At 43.3% G+C, this 20,392-nt stretch overlaps 1 protein-coding gene across 1 annotated transcript; it reads right to left on the bottom strand.

Moving 5' to 3' along the window:
- Positions 1-5,700: 5,700 nt before the first annotated feature.
- Positions 5,701-7,586, bottom strand: GCNT1 (glucosaminyl (N-acetyl) transferase 1). The gene is made up of 2 exons (XM_009477848.2): positions 7,565-7,586; positions 5,701-7,158 (listed from the first exon to the last, which is right to left on the bottom strand). Exon 2 carries the CDS (start codon positions 7,019-7,021, stop codon positions 5,741-5,743), a length of 1,281 nt encoding a protein of 426 aa, XP_009476123.1. The 5' UTR covers positions 7,022-7,158; positions 7,565-7,586; the 3' UTR covers positions 5,701-5,740.
- Positions 7,587-20,392: the final 12,806 nt, after the last annotated feature.

Below are 20,392 nucleotides of genomic sequence, written 5' to 3'. Positions count from 1 at the left end.
GTCAATTTTTAATTATCAGACCACTTGAAAATGCACCAAGTAATGGTGATCTGGCTGGCAACCTTAATTGTAACTGCAGTGTTCATGTTGCAGAATCATTTAGGTTGGAAAAGACTTTTAAGCTCATCCAGTCCAACCATTAACCTAACACTACGAAGTCCACCACTAAACCAATTAAGGCTCAAGTAATAATTAATTTCATGTTTCCTGGCTTGGTGGCTGGATTATTTTTTAATGAAGTAAAACTAGAATCATTAAGGTTGGAAAGGACCTCTAAAATCATCAGTCCAATCATCAACCCAACACCACCGTGCCTACTAAACCATGTCCCCAAGTGCCACGTCTACATGTTTTTTGAACATGTGCAGGGATGGTGACTCCACCATCTCTCTGGGCAGCTTGTCCCAATACTTGACCACTCTTTCTGTGAAGAAATTTTTCCTAATATCCAACTAAACCTCCCCTGATGCAGCTTGAGCCCATTTCCTCTCGTCCTATCACTAACTACTTGGGAGAAGAGACCAACACCCACCTCACTACAACCTCCTTTCAGGGAGTTGTAAGAGAGCGATAAGGTCTCCCCTCAGCCTCCTCTTCTCCAGGCTAAACAACCCCAGTTCCCTCAGCCACTCTTCATAAGGCCTGTGCTCCAGACCCTTCACCAGCCTTGTTGCCCTTCTCTGAACATGCTCCAGCACCTCAATGTCCTTCTTGTACTGAGGGGCCCAAAACTGGACACAGTATTCCAGGTGTGGCCTCACCAGCGCCGAGTACAGGGGGACAATCACCTCCCTGCTCCTGCTGGCCACACTATTCCTGATCCAAGCCAGGATGCTGTTGGCCTTCTTGGCCACCTGGGCACACTGCTGGCTCATGTTCAGCCGGCTGTCAACCAGCACCCCCAGGTCCTTTTCAGCCAGGCAGCTTTCCAGCCACTCTTCCCCAAGCCTATAGCGTTGCATGGAGTTGTTGTGACTGAAGTGCAGGACCCAGCACTTGGCCTTGTTAAACCTCATACAGTTGGCCTCGGCCCATCGGTCCAGCCTGTCCAGATCCCTCTGTGGGGCCATGCTACCCTCCAGCAGATCGACACTCCTCCCCAATTTGATGTCATCTGCAAACTTACTGAGGGCACACTCAATTCCCTCATCCAGATCATTGATAAAGATACTAAACAAGACTGGCCCCAAAACTGAGCCCTGGGAAGCACGGCTTGTGACCAGTCGCCAACTGGACTTAACACCATTTACCACAACTCTCTGAGCTTGGCCATCCAGCCATTTTTTTACCCAGCAAAGAGTACACCTGCTTAGGCCATGAGCCACCAGCTTCCTTAGGAGAATGCTATGGGAGACGGTGTCAAAAGCTTTGCTAAAGTCGAGGTAGATGACATCCACAGCCTTTCCCTCATCCACCAGGCAGGTCACCAGGTCATAGAAGCAGATCAAGTTGGTCAAGCAGAACCTGCCTTTCATGAACCCGTGCTGGCTGGGCCTGATCCCCTGGTTGACCTGCACATGCCTGTTGAGCATACTCAAGACGAACCACTCCATAATCTTCACTGGCACTGAGGTCAGGCTGACAGGCCTGTAGTTCCCTGGATCCTCTTTCTGGCCCTTCTTGTAGATGGGCATCACATTGGCAAGCCTCCAGTCATCAGGAACCTCCCCTGTTAACCAGGACTGCTGATAGATGATGGACCGTAGCTTGGTAAACTACTCCGCCAGCTCCCTCAGTACTCTCGGGTGGATCCCATCTGGCCCCATACACTTGGGAGTGTCCAGGTAGCATAGCAGGTCATTAACTGCTTCCTCCTGGATTATGGGGGCTTTATTCTGCTCCCTGTCCCTGTCTTCCAGCTCAGGGGCCTGAGTACCCCGGGGATAACTGGTCTGGCTATTAAAGGCTGAGGCAAAGAAGCCATTAAGTACCTCAGCCTTTTCCTCATCCTTGGTGGCAATGTTCCCCTCCCCGCCCTCCACCCCCACACCCCACCCCTGCCCCCGCACCGCATCCAGCAAAGGGTGGAGATTCTCGTTGACTTTCTTTTGAATGTTACTATAGAAACATTTTGAATGAGGAAGTCTTGAAGATTTCGTCATTTTCTGCTGTGCTAGATAGGAAGCAGCAAGAGAGCAAAACCCATGCTTCCCATCAAACCAAACCTAAGGCAGGAAGGAGATGAAAGTACAAGTACTAGGTTTCTGGGATCAAATCAGCCTTTGAGCTTAAAGGCTTTCAGGCTGGTGACTCTTAATGATACAGAATACTTGGTTACCACAATTGTTATCAGTAAACCAAGCAAATTATTATTATTAGGGCCACTCAAAATGCTTAAGCGTTAGGTGGGGACTGAACTAGAGCAGAGCCTCCGATGCACTAGCACTTTTGGAAAATTCTGCTATGGAAAATTAAAAGACAAGTTAGGTGATTTTGAATAGCATATGTGTAACTTCAGCAATGGTTTCACCGGCTACTCATTCCTTCCCAGCACTGGTGAGCTGGACTGAGAAACTGAACCAGCTTTAAAACATAGAAAAAGAAAAAAAGAAAAAAAAAAGTTATTCGATAGGCAGAATGCAAAGCAGTTTCCTTCCCAGCTGCCCAAAGGATGATAAGGTCACAGTGCAAGGGTGGGTTTATCCAGCAGGGACTGGAAAAAACAGGTACTCTGAGTGGCCTGGGCAGCACTGTAGCTGAACCCACCATCACAGCTTCGATTTTAACTGCTCTATCATCTGTCCAGCTTCAAAGTTCAATGATGGTAGAGGTCTATGTGTTGCCTTCTTCCCTGAGAGGGAACCCGAAGGTGATCAGAGTAAACCAGCACTTTTCTTGTATTAGAGCACCACTGTATTCAGAATTAATGGCTGAAGCATTGATGCAATCATTCAGTTTTTAATCTATTCATAACAAGATGCCAGCATCTTCAGCACAGCATCAAGATAGCTTGTTGCTGCAGTATCAGTGAAGCATTTTTCTTTCATATTCACTCAAGCTAGTACTTTTACTCCAGTGCTATGAACAACTAGCAGAAAACTGAGACAAGTTATTAAAAACCAACTGCTGACATCAGTAAGGGATATAATCTAGATTTTATTTGAGTTTTGTTGGTGCCACAAAGTTGCTCGATTCTAGGATGATGATTATTTTGGCTAAGTTTCTTGGCAGATTCAGTGAAATACTAATATAAGTTAGATTGCTTTCTCTACTCATTATAGCTGGCTGTGGTGTCTTCTCTGTATGTGTAGTTGCAATACCTTTAATTAATCCACCAATTTCCTTTGGCACATTCAGTACTTGTTCAACTTATTAAGAGTTCTTTTCATGAAACTGCCTTTCTAGACAATTTAAAACCTACTAGATCAGGGTGTCTCTTCTACAAGTCAGTTTTAGGGAGGTGGGGTTTTTTTGAGATTCACTTTCACCAGAAGAAATTCCTCCTTATCTTATGAAGAATATATGCTAAACACCAATGGTGTCCTATTTTTCCTTCTGTACAGAACAGAACATACAGTGAGTGTAACACAGGATCTCTCTTGATTCTGTCCAAACAGTAACATTTGGAGCACCTAGTCAAGTAGCATCTTCACTGTCTACCTTCACTAGCAGTATCATTAACAACAGGGATACAGACAGGCATTAATTGTATTATATAAATGAGGAAGTACAAAGCAGGCTGGAATAGGTAGGTAAAGCAGTTGATGCTCCAGCTGTCTAGCAGATTTCAAGCCACTGAGTCAGCAGCCCATCCTGTGCAGAGGAGTTCATTATTGCTTTTTCAGTCTATTTGAACTACCAGTTCTGGTCTCATAGAAGCTATTCACATAGCTTGTCTTTAGGTGGAAATTCTTAAAAACAAAGATTCCTTTCTGCTAAAACTATAACATGACTTCCTGGAATATTCCAATACTATATGCAGTGAAGTTACCCCTTGTTGTAGCTTCTGCAAAGGTGGTAGAGCACAACTGTCTATAAGAGCATTCTTGTAGAAAAGCCAAAGGGTGGGGTAGATGGGGTATTTCCCTCCACTCAGCTCACAGGCTTTAATTACCTCTTTATGCATCATGTGAGAGTCTCTGAAGAGTCCCTAAACAGCTTTCAGGTGGTTTTGAAGGCAGGGGTTTGCAAGAATAGGCCCTATTTCAGATTAAATTGCTTGCCTCCTTATTTCCATGATCAACAGTAAGTTAATTATGTTAACCTCCAAGTACTGGGGCACACCTTTGGAGAAACTTCATGACAAACTACCTTTCTAAGAAACACACGCTGCCATCACAGCAACAGTTCAAGAAACAAAAAATTTAGTCTATTTTGCCATTTGTTAGTGCCTATAGTGCATTCCACTGTCATCTCAGGAGTGAGATGGCAGACACCTGGCAGTAACTATGCATGACAAACCTGAATTGACATGGAAAGAAATAATATCATCCCTCACAGTGTCCTGTTCTCTCATCACCATGCTTCTGTGCCACACTGCAGCAGCAAAACTAAGCAGGGACCTAACCTGGAACAAAACTCATCCAGATTTCTTCCATTCCCTTCTACCAAAAAAAGTAAATAAAAATCAGCTGCACCAGCTAAACCTAAACAAGCACAGACACATGAATGAATGAACATATGGAGGAAAGGCAGGACTTGTCTCAGCTGCAGCTTCAGTTGTGTCTGGCAACCTACATTAAAAACATTTTAGGTTTTCATCATTAGGTTTTTTTGGTGGTGCTTTTGGAAGGACTTTAATTGCAGGAAGAGGCGATACCATTTAGAAAAAAAACTTTATTTTGCATACTCAATGTTAAGAGAATCTGGAATGCAAGTTGAGCTTGACAGAAAGCAGAAACCAGCAGTTCCATCAGTTACCTTCAGATACCACTGCAGTTCTTCTAAGTTTTTGAGAAACTTGAGTCATTTTGCATCCAAAAGCAAGACTCCTGATACAGCAGGAAGTGTAAAATTACAAGTCTAGCCTCATCAGTCACAAAACTGAAGTTTCCCTGAGAAGATGTAATTACAAACTAGCATTTAAACTTTATATCACATTATCAGGAGGGTTTAAGAGTACAAAATCAAGATTTGGCTATAAAAATTTAAACACAAGTCCTTAATACTCCATGCTGAAGATGAAATTTGTAGCAGCATTAAGAATTACATACTACAGAACTACAGCAATCAGATTTAAGTTAAATGATGACAGCTGGCTTTGGTATATTCCCTTTTGTACAGTTTTCAGATCAGTTCTAATGTTGTTTTCCTGAGACCTTTCAGTACTGGGAATGAAGTCTGTGCAGTCCAGCTGCTTTTTTTCCCTTTTTTTTTCCTCCCCTGCTCTTCATCTTTCCCTTCCAGCTAGCATTACATTCATGGGAAAAAAACTGAGGAATAACCATGAACAACATGCATTTTCCAAGTCTTAAATAGTTTAGCCAAAGGAAGTCCATTAATTACACCTTTTAGATAATAAATATTCCAAATAGTTGGCCTTCCAAAAATTGCTGTCTTTGATTTTGTACTCAAAGTTTCAAGCCTCAGTGTGCAATACAAGGCATCCCCATCTTCACTTGAGATATGTCTTCTCTCCCCCTTGTCTATGGACAATGCAGGGAGGGCGTCATCACCACCTTACCAACATGGTCAGAACCCTTATACCCATCATCAGCATCAACACCATCGGTGTTACATGCTAAAGTACACAGCTATATATTATTTGCACCTATGTTTTGTAACAGGAGCTTGTAGTATTTCAGTTCTTTTGCAGATACAAAGCTTTGTGTCTTAAATACTCTTCCAAACATTTCACTGCAAAAGGGTCAACATCTGTGTCAAACTTATTAGCAAAGAAGTGGTGGTTTCGTAGTATCCAGTTCAGGTCTCCTACCCCAAAAACACAGACAGAGCGAACGTGAACTCCACTGCATGGCGGGTAGGGTGCACCTTTGGACACGTCACCTTCAAAGTACTGCCACTTGACAAACCTGGCCAGTGCATTCATGTCAGAAACATCATACTTGTCACTAGAAGAAACTGCACCTGGGACTTCAGGGATTCTCTGAACGGTGGCCCACAGGTACTCATCCGGGCTGTAAGTGTCTTTTGCCCACTCAATGAACTTAAGTATTTTGCTGCTTTCTAATACGTATTCTACAAATCTTCTGCTAACTACAAAATAGGCACTGCCAGAAAAAATTGGAGTACTGAGAGGTGGTAGTTGTTTGTCTATGCCCGTGTTCTTTATTTTACCATCAATAATCTCATGGTGTTTTTTCCACCTTACTTCTTTATAAACAGGCATTTTTTCTGTTTCCAAGCTGTTTTCACCTTTAAGGGCTTTTAATTTCTCTACTATTTCCTGGTTGGTCTTTATAGGAAAATCCATGCCACAGAGGTTAATCAGGTATTTCCAGTTTGAACTTCTTCTGTAGAGATCTTTCATGCAGTTAATGTCTGCCTGCACCCTGCTCCATGAAGCATATACAACACTCTCTAACTGGCTAGAAATAAAGACATTATCAAAACATGAGACTATTCCCTTCACAGCAGCAAAAAAAGATTCTGGAGACTTTTTGTCAACATGAATGCAGTAAAAATTCTGAGGGGCATAGATAGATCTTAGAAGTCTATCAAGCATCTCAATTTTGTGATAAACCACTATTGAGTAAGCAATTGGAAATTCTGCTTCTTCATTGCTGAGAGGTTCCATAATGTATTTCCTAGTCTTGGTAAAGGAGGCACAGTCTGCTGTCATGTTAATATAATCATTTGTTGTTAGTCTGGGGCGTTTCTTAAATGACACTGACAATGTCTCAAGCTTTACCTTTTGAATTTCTTCTATATCCCCCTCTATAATCTTGGTGCAGTTAACATTGCCAATAGGATCTTCTTTTGTCAGCTCTAGATGTCTCCGATTTAAGAAGTCTTGTTTCTGGTTAACTTTCAGAACTGAAAGGATTACTAAAATAAGAGTTAGACCCAAGAAAAGCCTGAAGCGTGAGTTGTGGCAAAACCGAAATTTCCTCTTCAGCATTTCAAATACCAGGTAGCTTTGCAGGGCTAAAAAAATTGCCCTCCACCCTGTTCATATCAGCTTCAACAACTTCAGAAAAAACAGTCTGTGTTTCTCAGGAACTTGGTAAGTTTGTCAGGGAGATAGAAGGAAAAATCCTAAAACAAAATTAAATATGACTGTCATTCAAAGACTAAAAGGTTTCTTTAAAAAATTACTGGTTAATAATAACATTGTTATTTAGTGACAGTAAAAAGGTGAATAGTTCAGCCATAAATATTCTATTGAAAATTAGAAATTAAATAATACAATTAGTCTATTTTTCTAGAAAAAGATTATAAAAGGCAGATAGTTTTTGTGAGACACTATCTCTGTAGTACTAAGACTACAAACTGAAGTTCAGTAAGAGAACAGAGCTAATTCAGCTGCATCTGACAAAATTAAAGTCAGTAAGTCAGATACATTACTGAGAAGCAAGTATTTGATGTTAATTCACACTTCAGAGTTTGACAAGAATGTTTTATACTCACTTCAGCAGTGACAGATTTTATTACAATAACTTACCACTCACTTCCTGGATACTAGTCATGCTTTATCTTCTCGCTGGGAAAGTAGTCCCTGAAACCTTTCAAGACTTTTAGGTGAGATACAGTCTCTTCAACATCCTGCAGATGAGCTTAGAAATACCATCAGGAATGAGCTGATGAGAAGGGGAGAAAGAAATTAGTATAGCATAGCTCCTCAACTTTCAGAGTTGTGAGAACAGCTGTGACTGAATTGCTGAAGTACCTTTTTAAGGTAAAAGGCAATACTTATGGCCTAAAGCTGATTTGTGTTAAGTCACTGCAAATGCACAAATCTAAGAGCCCAGCAGTCTTGTGTTACCATCGTTTAAACTACTTGTTTTTATGAATCAGCAATTGCTTTTATGTGGAAATATGCTGCAAGGCTGAGTTACAACAAGATTCACAATATGCTAATCTTATTTTCATCTTTATTTTACAGGCACTACATCATTTTTCTTTGTTAGTCCTGCTTCCCCTTAAGTACCTTTTTTCTATTTCAGTACTCTGAGAAGGGATCACTGCACAGTTATGCAGCTGCTACAGCTGTAGCTATTGAGAAAAATACAGTCTAGAACTGGACTAGAGAACTGGATGTCTTTTTTCTAAGTACTACCTCATGCAGGTAAACTGTCAAGAACAGCATATCCTTAAACAACCATTTGTACTCACAAATTCATTGCCTCATAATTCAGTGCAGGTTTGAATTTCAAACCAACCTCTAATCACAAAAGCCAACAGTTTACAGAGAATGTCTTCCAAAATTTGAATCTGTAGGTTAAAAGGTTAATGAAATATTGAAGTATTTGAGAGATATACAGCTCCTTTCATTTTTACTACTTTCAAGAAAATTTTAGTGCCTCTGAATACCTTTCTGAACTGCTCTAAGAATAACTGCTACCCAAAAAAACTGGTAAGAAAATTTTTTTAAGAAGTGTGTGCTGTGTCCACTTCTGGGTTTTGCTGTAAGCTGTTCAGCGTAAGATTTTTCCTTCTTTCCCCTCTTTTCTTTAAGCTACCCCACTATCATTTTAGCTTTTAATTCTCAGACTGTGGCTTTTAACCTGCTACTACCTGCTACTTGCGAATCTCAGAACAGGCACATGTAAGAAATTGAGGCCTGGCATCACAAAGTGTTTTGGTAGTAATGCTGCCACCAGGATGCACTACACTTTGGGTCCACCGCTATGGCCACAGCATTGCGAACTGACTGGGGGAACTGATCCACATGTAGTAGGTGGAAGGTGCAGATCACTGCACAATGTCAAGCACAGCTGTACAGATCAGCAGTATTTTAAGGAAGTACTATAACCAAATATTTTGTAATTCAAGCCACCAGCAGGCAGAGACCACAAACTATTTGTGACTAACAGCATTATATAAACATCTTATTTACTACAAAGTGTACTTTGTTTTCAGAGTTACATCTGTAATTATTTTATCCTGCATTTCTAATTTATCTTAGGGAGGTGGACAGTTGTTCAAAGTCTGTTTTAGGTGTATAGTGAAGTCAAACTGGAGAACTAGAATTTTAACCCTTAAGGTAAGTAGCCAGCTGAACTAGTGTGCGGTTTCAGCTGAAAGCACAGAGAGGTACTATTTAAGTATCGGGTCTCACACTCTGAATTAAAAAAAAAAAATTAAAAATGGAAATTCCACAGTTATCACTTTTAGTTTGCAATGTGGCATCAAACACAATGACATAATTTAGAGCAAGTTTTAACATGCTTTGTAACTTATCACACACTTGCTTACTTGACACGCTGCTAGTTTTGCGTACTAGGTCTGATCCAATAAAAATAATAGCCATCACATACGAAATTAACAAAGGAAGGATACCAGCTATGTGATAGGCTCCATAATCTCTATCAAGCACATATTTCCACAGGATGAAGCTTGTGATACTGGTTACCCTTAAATTACTGTTTTCTGTCTACCAACTTAGAAATTACGACTTTTCTAGAACTTAAAATGTACTTCAAATACACTTACATTTGTGAAGCTTTAACTGACAGAAGCTGGAATCCTTCATTCTTTAGGATGACAGTTAGCACTACTATTTTACCTTAGTCTCAGTTTTTATAGGAGCACTAGCATTGTGGGGTAACACACACTTCAAGAGGACTGCCACGCCCTTCCTGTTCTTTACAATGCAGGGAGATAGAGCCTTAACTGAAAGCTACCGCTGCCGGTCTTCACCTTCTACAATTTCCAAAGAATAAAGCTTCCCAAAAAGTCTTTTCCTGCTCCTGCATTAGAATAAAACTTAGTTGAAAGCAGGATAAAGAATCTCTTCCAGAAAGGCCCTGTATAACCAGCTAGTTGCAATTCCTCTATTGTTTTGAGCTCAGAATAATCAGACCCTCCATTTCCATTACACCAAAATGAGAGCTATGCAAAATTTACGCGTTAACATGGCTCTCATCTTTAGGTGGAGGTTCCTCCCCCCAGTCAAATTTCACACTGACACACTGCTTCCTCTGAACAGTCTTAACAATAAGTTACTATTTGTGTATGCTTGCAATTCTTTTTCTAAGAAGTCCTAAAACTTGACTGTATCCCATTCTTCGCAAAAACTGACCGTTACAGGATAAGGAAAGATTTGGTGTGTTTCATCTAGTAATACACCTGGTTTTGTTTTTATAAAGTTTCATGAGCCTAGAATACTCATTAACATACCTTCAGACTGCATTCAGTAAAGCTGTAAACATATTTTTCCCAAGCTCTGTGTAGCGTTAGTGTGCACGCTAGACAGAGAATGCGGTGTCAGAGGCAGCACTTTGCAGAGCAGGAGGGAGGTTTGCACAGCCACAAATAAAAGACTTTACGCTGCAGCCTTGCTCTTGCTCTCAACTGAAATTCAGTTACAGAAGTTATGTACTTGACCCACTTCCTCAAGTCAGAGCCTGTATTTCTGATGCAGTAGTCATTAAAAGGGGAAACTTATAGCAGTTGCTGGTATTTGGAGGAGTTAGTACAAAAGTCGAGTTAGCTTCCCAATTCCCTCTTTCCTGCCAAAATTGTTCTTCACTGCTGTATACAAACTGTACAGTATGACTAAACACAAAACCAAGGTAATTTCAACTTGATTTCTACTAGAGACTGCTGTTCTCTGTTTGAATAGACCTTATGGAAAGAAGGATTACTATACTTAGTTTAAATCTCTATTTCCCGCACCTCTTCTGTGTCAGAGGGCAAACGACTTTGATCATCTGCCTCTTGGTTTATTCATCTGTGAAACAAGTACTTATTACCTGGCAGTTTGGGAGATGTCTTCATACAAGTCAGGTTCTGATTTAACTTTTACATTACTGTAAAGGTGCTGCTGTAAACCAGCTGATTTCATTAACAATGTCTTTATCTGGTTACTATATAAACTTGTGTTAACCCTACATGCTAAATTATTAATCTGACCCATGGTACTGACTGAAATGAGTCAGAAATAGACTACATGAGTACTTATGCCAAAGGAGCTGAAGGGGAATAGCTTTCGTCAAAGAAAGGCTGCAGCCATGGACAGGAGGGAGCAGCACCCTCCAAGCCCAGCTCAGCATATGATTTCAGTTAAGTTTGCTTTCACCCATCCTTAAAAACAAACAGAAAATCCCAGAAGAAACCTAAGCCCTCAGGGAAAGAAAACAAACAAAACACTTTTTACAAGATTATACCACAGCTTCAAGGGACTAAAGTTCGTGTGGAGGTTTTATACAGACAGGCTGGACTGGAGCTGCAGCACGTAATGGTGGTGCTGTCAGCAATGACACTTAGAACCACAGCACGGGGCTGGTCCTAAGAGGATGTTTGTGAGGGCACAGAGCTGGCGGAGCGCTGCTACACCAGCCCTGACAAAGGGTGCATGCCTCAGCCCAGCAACACGGAAACCAGCCTCTGGCCGCCGGCACAGCAGACCTCTTCAGCTGCAGTTTCACAGTGCGACTGGTCTGGTGATCACGACCTGCTGCTGGTGGGAGGAGCAGCCCTGCTCCCATCTCTGCTGGACACGCATCCAGCCAGGAAGGGTATGACAGCAGATCCAACCAGCCGGCCTCTGGAAATCTTGGCTCACCATGCCACGGTCCAGCAAACCCGGGCTCCAGGTTTTAGGCTCTTGTTTGGACTGATACGGCTGGGAGTGAGAGATGTGTCTTTTCCTAAATGAGGTTAAAAGCAATGGTGGCCTCCAATCAGTGTTACACTAGGGTGGCACCGCTCTCTGGGGCTATTCATTTTGCCTGAGTTAAGCATCAGGATTGGTAAAACAGGTGCTCGGGCATTGCAGGGCACCCCTCATGCCAGCCCACATAAAATGCATCGCTCTCCTCTGTCCTGTCTGAAGTAGTTTAGAGAGCAGAGTGAACCCATAAATTACTTAAGTAGATATTTTTTGTATTTAAGCAATTACCATACATTTTTACACTAAGGTTTTTTTTTTTTTTTTCTTGGAAAAAGCAGTTAGGGCTTGCTGTGAAATGCTACACAGACCCATCTCATGATAAGATGAAAATCATTACGCGCTGGTGGCATAAGAACAAAAAAAATCAGGTGTCTTTTGATTTTGGCAATTCAGTCTTTTCTCAGATCAATGGAAAAACTGTTGAGGCAAGATGTTACAACACTGATTCAGCATCCAAAAGGAAGCACTGTAGCCTCCAAAATACACCATGGTCCAGTATCAGCACCAGAGGTTCAGAAGGGGGTAGGCAGAGGGTAAGAAAGTTCTTTGGGGTACTTCAGCAGCCTGTAATCTTGTGAAAGACTGACAGAAAGGCAGGAAAGAGCTTAGAGTTAGGTAGCACCATGGAGGCTGTCAGGAGGTCAAAACCATTTATAACAAGAGCACAGAAGATCTGATAGGTCTTGCAGGTTTAGCTGCCATGTTCTGGTGTCACGACTCTCTCAGCCTTGTGGGCTGCTGAACTAACATGTACCCAGCTCCTTCTCTCCATTTTTCCTCCTATTCAGCTTCCTCTAGCAAATACCAGAGGAAGCAGATGGTGATATTTGCTCTCTTGTAGTTGCTTTGGTGACTTGGAATATAGCTACTGTGGAGAGGACCCAGCAACATGAATGTTACACAGACCTCTATTCTATGTCCACAGACACATTAGCTTTTAATCAAAGCTTTACAACAGGTATTTGAAAACTTCCTGGCAGCTGCACTAATATCCTACATCTCTTCATGACAACCTGAGATTTTTGTTTTTACAGAAATGTATTGAAGAAAAGGCCAAGTGGAAAATGTAGTGCTGAGCACACCCAACTCTGAAGTGGTAGCTGGGATAGGCCAGGAGACAAGTAAGCGTTTTGATGGGTGGGGAGTGAGAGTCAGAACTGACTTACTTTTCCCTTTTCTTGCCTCAGAGGCAGGGAAGATACAAGGAAACTTCAGTTACCACTGAGAGTAGTAAGTGAGCAGGTATTGACCAGATCCTTGCTGTTCTCTTTCCCCATTCACAAATTCCACCTGAGATACAAAACTCTTCCTCAACACTTTAGAAGAAGGCCTTCCACTGAGGGTGGACTTGCTGGGAAGTCCTTCAGTTTTACTAGGGCATATCCACAATGCTTCAAAGCATACAAGCCCTGCAAGCAGTTATTACAATTAGCCTGCTTCCATTCAGGTTCATTTATGCAGGACATTCGTTCTGATGAGGAAGTGATTTTTAAAGCCGTAAGCAGCTTGCATAAACACAAACATGCATAAGCACAGAGACAGACTGCACAGATGCAGGGTTTATCTAGAGAGATCTGCCAGACACAGAGAGGAGTCATATTTACTCAGCATTTCCACGGTATCAAGCAGCACCATCTTGAAAGTAGATATGCCTGTCACTGAATGAAAGTACTCATGTCTGTTCCATTACATAGTCTTCAGTCTAACTGAAAATAAGAATTGGCGATAAGCTGAGTATTTGGGTTACCATTAGACTTTACAGGACTAAGACCTTAATTCTGAAAGTCAAGCAGAGGCAGCAGCAGGGTTCCACATGGTTGCAGTTGTCTGCTCATTGACAACACTCTGCAAGAGCAGGGCTTTTCCTTCAGAGCTGCTTGAAAAAAAAATAATAAAAAAGACGTTTCCTTTTTATAGAAAAGAGTAACATGTTTCTAGTCCCTTCTTAGCTTAGAAGACAGCTTTAAATAAAACTCCACAAATGACTAGTACTGCTACACCTACCACTACATGGAGATTAAATAGTGAGAGTAGCTAAAAGTGGATAGCTGTTTTTTTCAGGGGCGGGGGGAGCATGAAAATAAATTCAAACCCCTGGGTTATTTGGAGATCTTATGTTCAAATGTCAGGAATCTGACACAACAAATCTTTCTCTTTTAAAAAACGAGTAAAACCCACATGAACATATGCTCAGTGTGTAAAACAGCATTGAAAAAACGTAAATTTTCATAGCCTTTCTAGTACTCTCTTGTACTACCATATCAAGTAAATCTTCCTCAGAACAGTTCAAAGCCTGATTCCCATTTGCGTTCATGTCCATCCTTAGAGGTCCCATGGGCAAAGCTGTAAGAAAAAGAAATTTCAACTAAGGAAAGTAAAGCCGTTATGGCAAAGTCATTCAGTGACCAGTTCCTACCTTGAGAAGTCTGTGACTCTTAGTACTGACAAAAAGACACGTTTTACCTTAAGGTAGCTAACACCAAAAGTACGCTCATAAATCCCAAAACAAAAACCCACAAAATCTTTAAAGTAATGTTGTCCAATTTAATACCCAGTACAACTGCCTGGTGTCCACCAAGAAAATTTGTACACATTGGCTACTTCAAAGTAAAATGCGTATCTATTTTTTTCACATTATTCTAAAGTAGGAACTATAATTTCACCAGGAATGGAGCAGTCACTGCACTCCTCATGCACACCTACAGAATTTTGCTATTTGCTGCCTTGTGACAATGATGTATTTCGGAATGGGACACACTGGCAGACTCTGCTACAGGAAAGGTAATACCTACTAACCCACAACTAAATCTCATGGGGGAAGGAAGAGGCTGTTAAATTTTTGAGTACTTGGATCCCTCTTCAGCACAACTCTTAAAACACTATTCTGAGGAGACTTTCTTTAGCCCTATGTAGAAGCCAATGTTTTAAAGCCATGCCTACAGTTACAGTTCATCAGTGAGCTAAAGGACAAACAGTACCAGCAGCAATGATCTCCTCTGAAAAGAACAGATGTCTCTTGTAGTTACAGGACTAACAAGGATCAGCATCATGCTTAGGTGCACAGGTTTAACTCTATTGCGCAAGTCAATAAAATAATACTTACTACTTTTAATCTACAGCTTAAAAAGTACTGTATGATTTTTTTTGTTTTTTCACTGTTCACTACCGGTGAGATGAGTTTAATCTGATCTACAGGACAACTTGCATATAAAAATACAATTCAAAAAGACAACTTTTTATTGTCTAAGGAGCAGATACTGCCTGGAAAGCAGATTCCGTTGCAAAATACACAAAAAGACAAAAAATCCCCCATATTATAGTTTATAGTGCTGCCTATAACATCAGCAATAGGTAACTTTCACTGTCATCACAGAAGCTTTACGCCGGGCGAGAACTGCCACCTCTTATTCCCTCCCTTACAGGATTTTTCAGTAGGAAAACAGCCTAATCCTTCCACCCCTCAAAAAGATAAACAAAAGAAGGTTTTAAAATCTAATTGAGAACAATATGTATGATTATGATAGGAGAATCCACATCTGGGAACATTTTGGTACACAGTTACCAAACACAGTTTTTGTTACAATTTACAGTGTTATAGTCTGGTGCATGCAAACAGCTTTCTGAGATAACCTGTCACAGTCTTCTGAGATGTGATAAGGTTTCTGTTTGTTTTATTAAGCTTCTCTTCTAGCACCATGATTATTCGGCATATAATAACACTTCACAGTGCAAGAAGTGGTTTCCCCAGAGCTATGAAGTAAACTTAATAGCATGAGTTATTTCCGTTGTAGTCATTGGGCATGCTACATTCCTGTGGAATTACTTTTTTTCACCTTTCCTAAGACAGAATTCTAGGTTGATAAATCTAGGTGTTTTCAAGTTTCAGGAGATTATGAACCAAAGTAAGTGGAGAACTTTTGGATTTTTGGAACTTTTGGAACTTTGGAATCCAAAGGAAAACCAGGAGGTGATTATTAGAAAAACAAAATTAAATCTTTTCATAAGACTAGCAGTGGGTCTTCCACTGTACCAACACATTTGGAGAGCAGGATTTTGCTCAGTAAATTGCCATATTCTCAGCACAGCAGACTATAAATCTTCAGCTTGTATGTTCCCCAGTGCGTTTCGCTTAAGTTAGAAAAAAAGAGAACAGACTTGGTAAAGGTATTCATCAGGTTTTCTAAGCAACTTCTGGCTTTTCTGACCTCAGGAAAGACTTATTACCTCAGACAATTGAGATTCATAGGAAAGAGATGATGCTGATAACTGACATTTATTATAGGCAGAGAATCACCAAGGAGAGAAAATAAAAGTAGTATTTTCTTCTGTATACACCTACTTTCAAAAGCAATGTACCATCATAACTTGAGCTCCAACCTGAGCTCCAAGTACTGCATTATTTTTCACAAGAATTTGCAAGCTGAAGTTGATAGACTGAAATGCTAGATTTGTCCCCTCTTCTCTTCCTACCATTTCTGACTCTGTCATTCTTGCCAGCTCTGAGGTTGCCCACCTCGGATTCCATTAAAAGAAAAATTTAAAATTGCATACTCCAAAATGGCAATTCCCTCCTGCTGCCACTCTTCCTCTTTCCCACAAAGAAACCTACTTTTCTGAGCAACACTGAAAGGAGGCAAAGTGCCAGGGCGTAACTGAGCTTCTTGTCAGGTTTCTGAGTCCTCCCACCCAACCTGGGTCACAGAAAACTATTTACAACCTTCTAAATAGCTTCGCAGTTCTGAAAAAAAAAGAGGTTTCTTCAGGGTTTCCCCAGTTATAGCAAATTTAAGAGAGAGACAAAAAAAAAAAAAAAAAGCCACACCCCAGGAGTGCCACACCTCAGGAGCATCATCAGTCCCCGGAACCCAGTGCTCGCTAATAGACTTCACACCAACCCAGCACCCCCCAGGGCAACAGCCTGTCCGGGGCTCCCCTGCCTGCACCGCCGCGGGAAAAGGCAAAGGGAGGAAGGGCAGACAGACAGACAGGAGGGGGTGGGGTGGGGGTGGAGGAAGTGGGGGAGAAAGGGGAGAAGGAAAGAAAGGGAAGAAAAAGAAAGGGAAGAAAAAGAAAGGGAAGAAAAAGAAAGGGAAGAAAAAGAAAGGGAAGAAAAAGAAAGAGATGTAAAGAGGAGAGGAGAGGAGAGGAGAGGAGAGGAGAGGAGAGGAGAGGAGAGGAGAGGAGAGGAGAGGAGAGGAGAGGAGAGGAGAGGAGAGGAGAGGAGAGGAGAGGAAGGGAAAAGGGAAGAGAAAGAGGGGAAAGAAAGGAAGCGAAGGAAAGGAAAGAAGGAAGGAAAGAAGGGGAGAGACAGAGAAAGGAGGGCGGGGAGAGACGGCGAGAAGCTGAACAGAGAAAGAGAGGGAAAAAATAAAGAGGGGAGGGGAAGAACGGAAAGAGGAGAAAGAGAGGAAGAAAGTAGAGAGGAGCAGAAAGAAGATGAGGCGGCGAGAGGCAGGGCAGCCGCGCCTCCCCTGCCCTCCCGTGCGGCACCTGCCCGGCGGCCGGCGGCCGCGGGGGGAGCGCTGCGCCGCTCCCTCGGCCACCGAGGCGGCCCCGGCGACGAGCGGTGCCCCGGCCCGGCCCCAGCCGCTCCCGGCCCGGCCCCAGCCGCTCCCGGCCCGCCCCAGCACCCACCTGCGGGGCCGCGGCCGCTCTCGCCCGGCCCGATGCGTCGCGGGGAGGCGCCCGGGGCAGGCAGGCGCCCGGGCAGCGCGGAGCTGCGCGTCCCCCGCCGGCGCGGCCCGGCGCTGGGCTCCCTCCCGGCCCCGGGCTCCCTCCCGGCCCCCGGCCGGCCCCTCGCCTCCCCGGCGCCACCCACCCACCCACCGGCGGGGCCCGGCCCGGCCCGTCGCTGCGAGGCGCCCGGCGCCGCTGGCCGCGTCCCGCCCTTGCCCCTCCTCGCTCCCGCCCGCGCCCTCCCTCAGGCCGACAGACCCTTTGCCTCTTTTTGGGGCCTTTTTTGCCTTAAGTCCTCCCCTGGCAGCGCCGGTCACGTCGAAACCCACGTAGGACGGAGCGGGGGCAGCTCCTCTGCGGCTCATGGCCACAAAGGGCTTTCTCACGCCTCCCCGGGCCACCCAGGCGAACCCTCTCCTGGCCCGTCGGGAGGAGGCAACACCCAAAGGGCACAGCTCAAAAAGACCACAACCCCTCCGCCCGCCCGCCCGCCCGCGGCCGTGCGGCGTGGCAGCCCGCCTGGGGTGCCAGCCCGCCTGGGGTGCTAGCCCGCCTGGGGTGCCAGCCCGGGGGCGAGGGGCAAGGTGGGCGCCGCGGCGGCGAGCGGGCCCGGTTCGGGTGTAGCAGCCGCGGCTTTGCGGGCACCGAGCCGGCGGGGCCCGGCAGCACCCACCTGGCCGCGGGCTGCCCGGGGGCCGCTTCTTGCGGACAGATGTGTTTTAAATGGGTCAGCGGGTGGGAAAAATGGAGAGGCGGGAGAAGGCGGGTGGGGTGGGAAGGGAGCAGAGCTGGCTGGGAAGCCGGGTACGAAACGTGCAGCCGTGAAAAGAAAAGCGTGTCTAGGCAGAGCCTGAGGAAGACGTTGATTTGTTGTTCACTGGGTCCCATCAAATGTCTGCCCGACGATAAGCATACTCGACAGGGTTTGGAGAGCTGTGAAATATGAAGATGGAGCTGAGGGGCAGGCAGCTTCTTAGTATGTTATCAAAGTACTTAAAAAGAAAACAGGAAATTAAATTCCAAGGAAATAAGAAGTTCAAAGAAAGCATCTTCCTCATTAAAAACGGCAAGTGCTGCAGCCTGCACCGGCTTGAACAGTGCTTGCAGCATTCCCCAAGAATCCCTGCACATCAGCACTATCTGGAGTGCAGTACGATTTGGTAGGTCGAGGCACGCCTAAAGGACTCTGCTTTCTTCATCCCAGTTGTGAGCTCCCACTGGAGATTCATGCATCTGCACAGTAAGCAGGACCAAGGGGCTGAAAGCTAACAAGAAAACAAGATTTTGTTTCAATGCTGTCACTAGGAGACACTGCCAGGAGAAGGGGGAATTGCCTCCACGTGTCGCCACTTCGATCGGACAGGTTAGTTTGGGAAAGGACTGCGAGACCTCAAATCTGCATCGTCATGTTGTCAAGAAAATTTTCATTACATATGTAGCTTCTGGGTAGAGAAGTAGTGTATAACTACATGCTAACTTGGCAGTCTTCCCTTTTTCCTGACATGTGGGGGAAAAAAAGGCGTCTTTCTGGTTTGTTATTTACAGGGCTGAACTTCTGGTAGAGCATCATACTAAAAAGGCCTTTCCTCTATAAACCCAGTAGAGGTTGGTTACGGAAGTTTCCAACAGGAAAGACAAATCTAGCTAGAGAGGGCAGGATTTCCTACTTCTTTTTCCGGTGGAGAGTAATGGTTTATGATTACAGCCGATGACTGTATCTTGTTGGTCTTGCATGTAAATTAGAACAATAAATCACAAGTAGCATAAATTTAAGTATTTGTTTTCTTGCTAAACCGTCTGCAAAGCATTGCAGTATTGCCACTGCAGTACAAGAAGTAGTAACAGTAGAGCTGAACACTGTGTGTTCTTAGGAGAGTGAATTGGGTAAGCTTTGGGGGCAGATGCTTGCTTTCATCATTTTTCATTCCCCTCGCCTTAATTACTTCCACAGCTACAGATGCAAAGTGTGTTGCATCAAAATAAGCAAAGCACCAGAGTTGCTGTATATTGCTGCAGTAACAGAAAGTACCCTCTAACAACTACTTCGTGCAGAGAGAAAAAAAAAAAAAAGGAAAAAGCATTAAAGTCGTTACTGAAAGTAGTATTTTCAGGCAGATAGCTGAGGTGCAGAAGTCTGTTATTCTCTAACTTCTGCACAGGTAGGAAGTGGAGTTCTTCGTAGACTGACATGGTCAGCGAGGTTGTGATCCTTGGCTGACCATGCTGGCAAAGACTCATCATTTGTTTATTGCAGCTTTGTGGAATTTCAAGGACTGTGCTTCAGTTATGGTTCCTTTCATAGATAGTTTTTGTCAGCTGATCCTGAAAGAAAATGGATGAAGTGGGTTTGCACCTGGTTTTCATTCTTCTAACCTTGAGGCTGGAATATGAAGAAGACAGGGTCCACAAGCTGCTGTGTGATAGACCAGTGCGAGATGTGACTGTATGGCAGCTGTGAAACAAAATAAAGTAAAAAGAAAAAAGACACATCATTCACAATTTTGGAAGTACTGATAGAGGAATTAAATAAAACAATGGAAAAAGTGGAACTTAGAGACAAAATATAGACAGAAGTGAACAAAAAGCAAGTCACAAATATGGGAAATTTAAAATACGTAATTGATTTTGTTGTAAATCTTGACTGGCTTGCATGAATCAGTTTGTACATGAACATTTGATAACCATGGTAAGACCAACAATCCAGTGAGGATGAGGCATACAAACAACATAACTGAGAAAGTCTCAAGAACAGTTTTCTGTGCAAGGCTAAACTTAAACATAGTTATGGTGCAGGAGAATACAGCTCAGGTATCTCCACTAGGAGGACAGCTGTCTCATAGGTATGCTTGCTCTAAATTGATATTACTATCTCATTTATCATTTGGCATCTGCCTGCAGGCTTTTAGGCTTTTTCTTGGAAAACCTAGAGAATTTTTAAAGACCTTAGCTTTTTTATGCTCTGTCAAAAGTTTGAGCTGC

Source organism: Pelecanus crispus, chromosome Z (assembly GCF_030463565.1).
Source record: "Pelecanus crispus isolate bPelCri1 chromosome Z, bPelCri1.pri, whole genome shotgun sequence".
In the NCBI taxonomy this organism is placed as follows: Eukaryota; Metazoa; Chordata; class Aves; order Pelecaniformes; family Pelecanidae; genus Pelecanus; species Pelecanus crispus.
The sequence above is the reverse complement of the archived record's forward strand: the minus strand, read 5'-3'. Positions and strand labels throughout refer to the sequence as shown.